This window comes from Naegleria gruberi (assembly GCF_000004985.1).
Source record: "Naegleria gruberi genomic scaffold NAEGRscaffold_14, whole genome shotgun sequence".
NCBI lineage: Eukaryota > Heterolobosea > Eutetramitea > Acrasida > Naegleriidae > Naegleria > Naegleria gruberi.
Window position 1 is genome coordinate 583,220 of NW_003163313.1, and position 11,397 is coordinate 594,616.

Below are 11,397 nucleotides of genomic sequence, written 5' to 3' on the forward strand. Positions count from 1 at the left end.
CGATAGTGGGAGGAGAAGGTTCTTCTAGAAGGACCAGAGGATCAATTTATTCTTCAATGATTCTGATCATGTCAATTGTGATGATGATGATGGTCATTTTGATGGGTCAACAGGAATATCATTCTTGTAGTGCTGTTGTGAATCCAACATGTTTTGGTTTTACCAATAGTTCAGGTTTTGAATGTGTTCATCAATTGGGATCATGTATTAGTGATAATACTTGTTTCTTTTCTCCAACAACTTCAATCATTGGAATGGGTAGTAATACCTATTCACAACTTGGTATTACTGCTTCAAATTTTACTGATTATCCAATTAGAGTCAACTCTACGTACAATAGAATTTTCTATATCAGTAAAATGACAATGACTAATAGTTTAGTAACAGACTACAATGGAGATGTGTTAATGTCTTCAACTCAAGATCAAAAATTCATTCAAGCCTCCACTGCACTTCCTGCTTTGACAACTATGAATATTGGTGGTGATTTTCCAATTGCAATTTTAGGAGATGATACCACTACTGCTTTAATCACAACCACTAACAAGATTTATGTTTATGGCGATCAGACAAATAATAATTTGGGTAGAGAAACTCTTGCTGATGAGGTTGTTTCCTCTCCTACTGCTTTGGGTTATCAGAATGTTGTTGATGCTTCTATTTCAAAATTGGGTGGATGTGCAATTCATAGCAATAATGGTGTTGACTTTAATATTACTATTTGGGGACCAGCTGCTAAAACCATGTCCAATGGAGTTGGTTATTTAGCATTGACTAATCAAGCCATTAATAATGATAATTCTCGACCATTTGTAAAATGTGAAATTATTTCTGCTAAGAATTCAAGTGGTTATGATGTTCCAGCAGTTTTTGTTATGGATGATTTGGGTAATTTGTACTCTGGTGGAGCCAGAAGTAATTTGGAAGGTTGTAATCCAACCATCAAAAATGCATGTGACTTTGGTGAATGTTTTGCTGCTCAAAAGATTTTATCAAGTGTAGATTCATTCAAGTGTTCAGCCACTCATTGTGTTGCTGCAATTAATGGTACAGATATTTATGTTTGGGGAAATAACACAAATGGTCAACTCGGTAATTCTGCCTATCTCCAAACACCAACAAGGATTCAAGTGTTTACTCCAGAAACTATAATTCAAGTAACTGCTACTAAGAAAAATATTTATGCATTAACTGAATCTGGTTTTATTTATGGTATTGGTAGTAATGAAAAAGGTCAATTGGGTCGTTCTCCATCTACTTTCCTCTCTAGAACCTATTTCACTAAAATTGTAATTCCAGATCAAAGAAGAAAGATTTGGCATATGGCTGATGGTCCAAACAGTGAACATTTGTTGGCCTTTACTGGCTTCAAATGTGCATCTCAATACTCAGGTGGTGATTGTTCCACTCCTCTTTTCAACTGTGCAGGTTATGCTCCAAGCGATTCTGCTGTTTGTGGAGGTAATGGTATTTGTGCTGATACTGATTATTGTATCTGTTCTTCTGGATTTATTGGTCAATTCTGTAACACTACAGTTTCATCAGCTTGTTATGGAAAGCCAACAAATTTGGCTTGTAGTAACAGAGGTTCTTGTATTGGTGTTGATAATTGTCAGTGTGCCTCACCATTCACTGGCAACCAATGTGAATTGTTCCAAAATGATTTTAATTTTGTTGCAAATTTCTCACAATTACCAAACTCAAAGATTTATGATAACTTTAATATTTCTAATCTTGTTATCACCCCTACACTTGGTATTTCCAACCCAGCTTATAATACTATTTGGGCCTATACTCAATATACCTCAAAGCTTTATTTGACAGGTCCATCTTCATACAGTTGGCAAGGTAGTCAATTATCATTCGATAAGAATTTTGTTACCAATTTGAAACCAGGTTATTATGTTCTCAAATCAGAAAGTATTGCCAATGTTACCAATCAAATAATTGTTGTTAACAATACTTTTACATTTGAAAAGGTTTCTACATCTTTAACAAATCCACTTACATTAGATCAAACAGGTGTAATCTATGTATCACAGTTTGCATCTGTTGTTGTTTCAGCACTTATTACTGACCCAACCTTTGATGCCTCAACATTTGATTATGACTGGCTTTCCAGTAATGATCAAGCTAATTATGTTTCTGTCAAAGCATCCACATCTATTGTCAATAATAATAAGATTACTTTTACCAATCTTGCATCTCAACTCCTTCCATCAAACTTTGCTGGTACCAATCACACTGTTTTTTTCAAAGTAACATACAATAGATATAGTGGCGACTCCAATTCATTTAGTGCTTATTTCACAGTTGTCATCAGTACAAAGGCCTATGCCCCAACTATTGCTCTAACTAGATTCCCATTTAGCAGTTATTTGTCAACAACAAGAGCAACAAGTCTTTCAGCTGTTTTGACCTTCACTGAAACTATTCCTTCAGATTTGGTTATTAGTTACTTGTGGACCTGTGATAAATTTACTATTACAGATGCCACACAAGCTGCTTTAATTATCTATCCAGCTCAATTGACCATTGATACTTCATACCAATTCTCCCTGACTGTCACTGTATCATACAAGGGAGATGTTAACACATATGTTTCTACTTTAAATATCAAAACTCCACCTGCTTTACCAACATATTCTGTTAATACTCAAATACTCAGCATTTCTCCAAGCGATGGTAGTGGTGTTGCTCTCCTCACCTCTCACAATATCACAGTTGCTCCTCTTCCAGTTTCTGATACTAGAATTCTCAAGTATACTGTCAGATATTCTTTCAATGCAAGTGATGCTGCATCCTTTAAAGATTTATTATCTCTCAGTTCAACAATTTTGAATGATAGTGCTTATCTTCCATATGGTACTATGACACTTCAAATCTACATTGAAGACGAATATGGAAACAAATTGACAGCTGGCAACTTGGCTGTTTCAACTCAAAATATTGACTTTAGTTCACTTGCTAATATTATTAACACAAGAGATTTGTCTTTGAATCAAATTGAAACTACAGCAACAACACTCAATTCTGCTGCTGACCAAGATACTAAATCCCTAAGAGAAAAACTTTCAGAAATTCTTATAGCCAAACTTAATGGTCAATCTTCTTCGACAAGTCAAGCTATTTTGAGTATTTCTCAAAAACCTTCAGATATCACTGCTAAAACTTCTCAACTCCTTGTTTCTGGTGTTACAACTTTGGGAGGTAATCTCAGATCAATTTATGCAGCAGGTGGTGAAGCAGATAAAATAGCTAGTGCCTTGACTGGTTCATTGTCAAACATTGTTGACAACAAGAATATTACTACAAATGAAACCAATAAGGATATTACCAATTCTTTGGCTTCTATCTCAAGAGAACTTGCCAAGATTTTACTTCCATCCCAAACCTTGTCAATCAGCTCTAATAATTTCAATATCCTTGTTTTTGGATCTTCCTCTACAAAATCCAGTAATTATACTATTGAAGGATCATCAATTGGTACTCCTGACAACTTTGATGAATATCTTTCTGGTGCCACTTCATCACTTAACTCTGCCTCTAAGGCCTATGGTGTTGAACTTGTCTACTACAAATCTTCATTGTTTGAATCAGTTGGAAAAGCCTCTAACAGTACAAGATCTAGTAATATTTTATCATTTGTTGTTAGTGCCTCCACATCATTTGGTAGTGAAAGTAGATCGACAGTTTCTATCAAGGGATTGACGAAACCTTTGGTGTTTACATTTACTGTAGCTAATGGTTCTACAAATGGATTCGAATGTAAATTTATTGACGAAATTAATAATTATTGGAGTACAGATGGTTGTTCCTCTTTGATCCTCAATGACAACACTGTACAATGTTCATGCAATCACGCAACTAAATTCTCTACATTCAGATTATTTACTCAAGTTGTATCCCAAGAAGAATATCTTGGAAGTACTGGTATTAGAATTGTCAATGTTATTTTTGGTGCTATTTATTTCTGTCTAGCTGCTTTGGTGTTCATTGCTTTGATTATTCTCAGAAACATCAATCCTGTAAGATCAAGATACATTGGTCCTTACATTGGTTTGATTGCAATTATGGTTGACTCATTGATCATTTCATTCATCCAAAATATTGTAGTTTTATCTTTGGATAAGGGTATATCCAATTCAACTGCCGATATTGCCAATATTAGAAGAATCAGCGACGGTTTTAACTATTTCAATGTAATCCTTGTCATTCCTCTTTACTTGACCGCTTTCTTCACTTTCTTGGTCCAAATTGTTAGATACTTTATCAAGAGACACATGTATGAATTCATGTCAAATAAGGTTCTTTTCAATGCTCAAATTTATAGAGCTATTACTTCCAAGATTGCCTTTTGGGTTACCTTGCTTTCTTCTTTGGCAATAATTATGGCTTATTACACCATTTGGGTTGGTTTGGGAGGAGGAAATGTTTTCGTTGTTAGTACAAACACTGCTCAACAAGATAAGGAAAGAATGACATTTACATATATTACTTCCCTTTCCTACTTTGGTCTTGCATGGATAATTGCTATCTGTATGGTTGTTATTGCAGCTTGGGATCTTTTCTACATGAATCGCCATTTATTCACTTCATGTTGTTATTCTCAAGAAGATTTGTTGAAGAAATCCTCTAGCAATCTTAATCAAACTAGAAATAGAGTTGAAAAACTTCTCAATATGTTATCTAGAACAAAGAAACAAAAAGTTCAACTTGGAAAGTCTGCATGGTTGACTGTCCCTCAAGTTTACTACTTTACCGATGACAATTTATATTTCAGATTGGAAATTCACGTCTTTATTACAGCCTTTGTTTTCCTCACCATCAACTATCTTGCTGGTATTGCTGATATTTCAGTAATTTCAGTTGGATTAACCAATGCTGGATCCCGTTTGGCTCCTCAAATTGTTTCCCTAATTGCTGGTATTCTCTACACATTCTGTTTGATTGCTGCTTTTGGTGGTGTGATTGTTGTCTCTTACCTTACTGAAAGACGTAGAAAGCAGTACCATAAGGATGTAGCTCCTCAATCAAAGATGGATGAAGATGAATTGAACATTGTATTGAGTGATAGATTTGGTAAACCATTGTTTGTTGAATTCTGTCAAAAAGAATTCTCACTTGAAGTAAGTTTTGGAAATTTTAATTTTATTAACACATTTAAATAGAATGTTTATTTCTATGATGCAATTACTGATTTCCTTAGAAGTGCTGATTCTAAATCAGATGCAGATGTTAAGAATTCCATTTCTGACATGTTTGAAAAGTATATCAAGACTGGTTCTGAATATGAAGTCAACTTGCCTAGCGCCTCAAAGAAGGCCTTTATCACAACACACGAGTGTTCACAACCATCCTCCAAGATGGTTAAGGATATGTTGGACAATGTAATGATTTCAGTCATGTACAATTTGAAGGATACTTACAGTAGATTCTCAATGACTGAAGAATACAAGCTCTACCAACAAAGTAGAGACAACATCAGTATGTTGGAAAACAACTTCTTGTAAACAAGCAATTAAGAGTTAATAAATCTAAATTTCATTCAATAAATGTTAAGCAATGAAATTGTGACTAACAATCTAACACACTCGAAATTTGGCGCCTAAATTTTCCGTTTTTTAAATTTGAAAACAAAACGTTAACATAAGTTTCCCGCCAATCATCTTTAAACAAAACAACAATCAAAAAAATGTCCACACTCACGCCAAACAACTACTTGAAGCGTAAGCGAAGTGATGAAAACTCACCAACGGACCAAGAGAATGTAAATCCTAACAAGAAGACTAGTAAAATCCCAGTACTAAAACACTCTAATAGCTCCTCCTCTCTCAACTCATCAACACTTTCCACCAACAAAACCACACCAGTTAAACCAACCTTACCAACAAGAACCAATTCAATCCGAGCAAATGCCACTTCTAAGATTAATATGCCAAAGCCTACATCTACACCTTCCACTAGAGTCTCACACTATCAAAAAACTACACCAAATAGTACAAATCCAAATGCCAGACAATTCGGTTCTGTCTCTGGTAGAATGCTTGCTCCAGGAAGAACAACCCAACAACAACAGCAGCAACAACAACAACTTCAACAACAATCGAAGGTTGAACTTGAACAAACCAAGTCTCAACTTTCACTTGTTTCCGAAGAAAATAACCACCTCAAGACTAAAATCGATGAACAAACCAATCAACTCAAAGATTTGGGTCAGTTAGAAGAAAGAACAAAGTTCCTCTCCACTCAAGCAAACAAATTCCAAGAAGAAAACTTCCAATTGAAGTCTACAGTCACATCCCAAGAAATTGAAATTAGTGCCATGAAAGGTGTTCAAGAAAGATTACAATCTGATAATATTGATTTGAGAGTTAAAGTCAGCTCTTTGGAAAAGGAAGTCTCAATGGAAAAGAAGCAAGCAGAAATGGACAAGGCCACCATTAAAATTCAATACGAAAGTGAGCTTAGAATTCAAAAAGAAACATTCGAACAGCAAATTACTGAAATTACTGAAATTAAGGATAAAGAGCTTTCTCTCACTAAAGACAGACTCACTAGGGAAATTACCAAGTACAAAACTGATTTGGAAAAGACTCAATTTGACTTGAGCTTATCAGTTGAAGATGCCAACTCCAAAGCAGAAAAGATTAGATCTCTTGAAGAAATTATCAGACAACAAGCAGAAGATATCAAATCTCTTGAGAGTAAGAGACATAAGGATGAAAATGAAAGAAGAAGATTACACAATCTCATTCAAGAACTTAAAGGTAATATCAGAGTTTATTGTAGAGTCAAGCCTGCCCAAAACTTGAAATGTATAGATTATCCAGAAAATGATGTTGATGAAAGATCCATCAGTGTTCAAGAGGAATCCAGAACATCTGCAACTGGTGCTTCAGTTGATGGCAAGAAGGCCTTTTTCGAATTTGACAAGGTATTCAAACCAAACTCAAAGCAAAGTGAAATTTTCCACGAAATTTCTCAACTTGTACAAAGTGCACTTGATGGTTTCAAGGTTTGTATCTTTGCCTATGGTCAAACTGGTTCTGGTAAGACTTTTACTATGGAAGGTCCACCAAGAGATGTAATCTCAAAGCTTGATATTGAATCACAAAAAGAAGTTGTTGGTATGATTCCAAGAAGTGTTGACCAAATCTTTGAATCAGCTGAAAGACTCAAAGAAAGAGGATGGACTTTCTCAATCGTTGCTAGCTTTGTAGAAATTTACAATGAAACTATTAGAGATTTGTTAGACTCCACAACTAAGGACAATGTAAAACATGAAATTAAGCATACTAAAGATGGCTCTACATCAGTAACTGGTATCAAATACGTCAACGTTTCTGGTCCACAACACGTTCAAGATTTGTTAAAGATTGCTTCCAAGAATAGAGCTGTTGCAGCAACTCAATCAAACGATAGATCTAGTAGATCACATTCTGTCTTTACTTTGCAAATTACAGGAAGAAATGATATCACTGATCAAACAACTCAAGGAGCATTGAATTTAGTCGATTTGGCAGGTAGTGAAAGAATTGGTACCAGTCAACCAGCTAACGGTGAAAGAGTTAAAGAAACCCAAAACATTAATCTCAGTTTGACATGCTTGAGTAATGTTGTAAATGCTCTTTTGAATAAGTCATCACATGTTCCATACAGAGACTCTAAATTGACCTACCTCCTTCAAAATTGTTTAGGCAAAGATGCCAAGACTTTGATGTTTGTTAATATTGACCCAGATAATGTAAATGAATCTCTTCAATCACTTCGTTTTGCTGCTAAGGTAAATTCATGTGAAGTTAATGCCTCAAGAAAGGTAAAGTAGAGAGTGGATCCTACTTTATTTATAAAAAATTAATTTATTAACTATTGTTTTTGGCTAATGAGTAATAACTTGTCCTTGTACACAGATAATATAACTAATGAACCTGTACAATATTAGCCTTCAAATCATCATTACCAAGATAACAAGTTTGTGTGCATCAATTTGATTGAGTTGCTGCAACAAGTGCACTTGCATAGAAAGTGTGAAACCTTGATGGTACCAATTAAAAATGAGGTTGATGATGGCTGGAAACACTTTAAAAAATACAACAACATCCCTCCCGCGATCACGCCGGTGCAACAAATTCTTCATCATCAATTTCCATCTAGAAAATCTGAGTAAACATTGTATGTTTAATTGTATAACCTTAGATTTATAATATTAATAATAATTTATTGTATTTTTAAAATTATAGTATATCCATCATGACTGAATTAACACCACAACAAATTAGTGTCAGCTTTGTTACTCAATATTACTTTATTTTGTCATCAAATACTAAAAACCTTTTCAAATTTTACAAGACCGAATCTGAGATGACTCATGAACACTCAACTGTTGTTAAGCAATTACCCGGAAATATTAATCCTAATGCAGCAGTTGGAGTTGATAATATTGAAAAGAAGATTTCAACCCTAGGCTATGAAGAATGTAAAGTCAAATTGACCTATGTTGACTCACAACGCTCATTGAATGGAGCTGTTTTTGTTTTTGTAGAAGGTGTTATGACAAGACAAGTTGACCAAAAGGAAATGAATTTCACTCAAACTTTCCTTTTGGCTGAACAAGAAAATGGATACTTTGTTAGAAATGATTATCTTCGTTTCATTCCTGATACATCTAACATTCCAACCACTGTTCAAGCTACTCAAAGCAATCCTCCACTTGCTGAATCATCAACCACTGCTTCTGTTTCCAGCACTTCAAGCAGTGAACATCACTCTAAATCACAAAATGGTCATCAATTATCCTTCTCTCTTAATCCATCCACTGTTAACATTGTTTCCTCTACTACCAACGGTTCTCACTCTCCAAGAAGTGAAGCCAGTTCAACTGCTGCTACAGCTGGTGCCAGTTCTGTTTATGGTGGAGCAGAAGAAAATCAATTAGATGATGAAGCTGAGGAAGAAGAAATTACAGTAGTTGAAAAGCCACAACAAAATCAACAACCAACTCAAGCTAAATCAACTACTAGTGTACCTGCTGAAAATAAGGAACCACACGGAACAATTTCTTATGCTGCTGCTGCTAGTGGTAGAGATTATAAGAATGAATCATCTGAACAAACTCAACCAAAACACAAGTCTGGAAAGAAACACAACAAGGAAAATAAGGAACACAAGACTGAACAACACAAGACCGAAAACAAGGAACACAAGACTACCACTGAACAACAACAACACAATAAGGAACACAAAGAACACAAGGAACACAAAGATCACAAAGAACACAAGGAACATAAGGACCACAAGAATGAACATCATAAGAATGAACACAAGAAACCAGCCACTGCTCCAGTAACTGGTGAACAAAAGCAAGTATCAGCTGAAAAGAAGGAAAAGACTTTCCGTGGAAAGGATCATCCACTTAATAAGCATGCTATCTATGTTCGTGATCTTCCTGTTGGCACTAAGGATAGTGATTTGAAGGAAGCTTTTGCAGCTTATGGTAGCATTATTGATATTAACAACAAGTCTGGTAAGGATCAATCATACAATAAGTATGCTTTGATTTTCTTTGAAAAACAACAAAGTGTTGATGAAGTATTGAAGAATCCAGCTGTCTCAATCAATAATCACCAATGTCCAATCACAAAATACCAAAGAAAGCCAAAACAATACCCAAGAACTCCAAACCAACCAACATCTACAACCACCACCAGTACACCAACAAAGACTGAGACCACTACTACTCCTGTCACCAATAATACTCAACAACCACGTAATAATAATAACAATAATCGTGCTCCAAGACAAAAGTATACTCGTGCCACCAGTAATGAAAGTGAATCAGAAAAGAAGTAAACCTAAAGACATTAGAAAATGGCTGAAATTAAATTGTAAAAACAAATGTAAACAAAATCAAAGAAGAAACAAAATTTTGCAGAATTAGGACTAATTCTTTTCGAAAGTAAATCATTCAATATTAATTTTCTCTATTTCCTTTGTTCTAAAGCTTTGTTCTAAAAATCGTTCCAAATCATACTGAAATTCACATTTGAACATTTCAAAAATAGAATACCATAATATTGTGAATATTAAAAGTAAATTACATGTTAGGGATGGGAAAGTCCTATTGTGAATGAGGCATGTAGTGTAATTCTAACACCACGATCAGCTCATTTATCTGAAGTGTTGGTGGCGTAACTCCATCCATGCCTTTTTACATCTGCAAAACTTTTTCTTTTGGTAAGCAAATGAGTTTGTTTTATTGAGGGCACATGTTTTCAAAATTAAGACAAGAAACCAACAATCAACACGAACCAATACAACGACACTGGTGGAAATTCTTGAGAAAAGGTTTTCAGGCATAATTGAGTCAACTACCACAACACTGCCTTGGAGTTTGGCTAATTTTAAAAATGCATGGGGCAATCCGGAGTGCCCTGTCTGTAGGGTATTGTCATTGTATTGAATAACTGTGATATCTGAGATATTTCCAAATAAAGAAGGTATTAAAAAATATTCGAATATTTTATACAAGCTCCTAAATGTATGAGAGCAAGCTGTAGAATTGATGTAACTGAGTCAGGTGATATTTGAGTTGTTTCCACCATTTCATTAAAAATTTGAATAGCATCTCTTCCTCTTCCATTTTTACCCAATCCATGAATTAAGGTAGTCCAGAGAGAAACATTAATCTTTGATCTACTTTGAGATTTGAGAGTATTAAATGTCAACAGTGCTTTTTCTATTTCTCCAAACTTGGTAAGCATTCTTAATAACACGTTCATAGCATTTACATCATTATTCAATTTGTTATTGTTCAAAATATTATCGAACAAGTTCATTCCTATCGCTTTGTCGTTTGATCGTATACATGCAGAAAGAAGTAAAATATTAATGGATGGATTATCTTTGATTCCAATAATAGTATTCATTAGTATGAATACTTTATCAAAATTGTTTTTCTTCAGAGATGCTTTAATTAGACGTCCATAATGACTTACATTTGGGTTAATATTAAACCTATCCTTCATAGAATTAAGCAACTCTTCTGTTGATTTAATATTTCCAGAACTTGCATAGGCATCCTAAATTTTTAGTATGGTTGCTTCATTAGGGTTTAAAAAGTATGAAATAGCTCAAAAGCTCTGTTTGTCTTATTGTTCTTTACAAAACCTGAAAGCATGTTATTCCAAGAGACAATATTCTTCTCTTTCATTTCGCAGAAAATAGAATAGGCAATATCTGGTTTTGAGTAATTACAATAAAATGATATTCACTCTCGAACACTTCTGGAAACCCACAAAGTTGTCTCAAAGTAAAATTCCATGTTATTTTTATCTTTCCCTTGTTTTTTTGTTTCCTTATCAATGATATCAAATCTTTACAATACTCCAAAGGTTT

The 11,397-nt window shown here is 34.5% G+C and overlaps 3 protein-coding genes across 3 annotated transcripts; all 3 read left to right on the forward strand.

The window, feature by feature from the left end:
- Window positions 1–89: 89 nt before the first annotated feature.
- NAEGRDRAFT_65525 (uncharacterized protein) lies at window positions 90–5,513 on the forward strand (the record flags this gene model as incomplete). The annotated part of the gene is made up of 2 exons (XM_002679206.1): window positions 90–5,129; window positions 5,172–5,513. The coding sequence occupies 2 exons, from the start codon at window positions 90–92 to the stop codon at window positions 5,511–5,513; spliced, it is 5,382 nt and encodes a 1,793-aa protein (XP_002679252.1).
- A 182-nt stretch (window positions 5,514–5,695) lies between these two features.
- On the forward strand, window positions 5,696–7,828 carry NAEGRDRAFT_65526 (kinesin-14; the record flags this gene model as incomplete). The annotated part of the gene is made up of 1 exon (XM_002679207.1): window positions 5,696–7,828. The coding sequence occupies one exon, from the start codon at window positions 5,696–5,698 to the stop codon at window positions 7,826–7,828; it is 2,133 nt and encodes a 710-aa protein (XP_002679253.1).
- Window positions 7,829–8,253: 425 nt separating this feature from the next.
- Window positions 8,254–9,986, forward strand: NAEGRDRAFT_79095 (uncharacterized protein; the record flags this gene model as incomplete). The annotated part of the gene is made up of 1 exon (XM_002679208.1): window positions 8,254–9,986. One exon carries the CDS (start codon window positions 8,254–8,256, stop codon window positions 9,850–9,852), a length of 1,599 nt encoding a protein of 532 aa, XP_002679254.1. The 3' UTR covers window positions 9,853–9,986.
- Window positions 9,987–11,397: the final 1,411 nt, after the last annotated feature.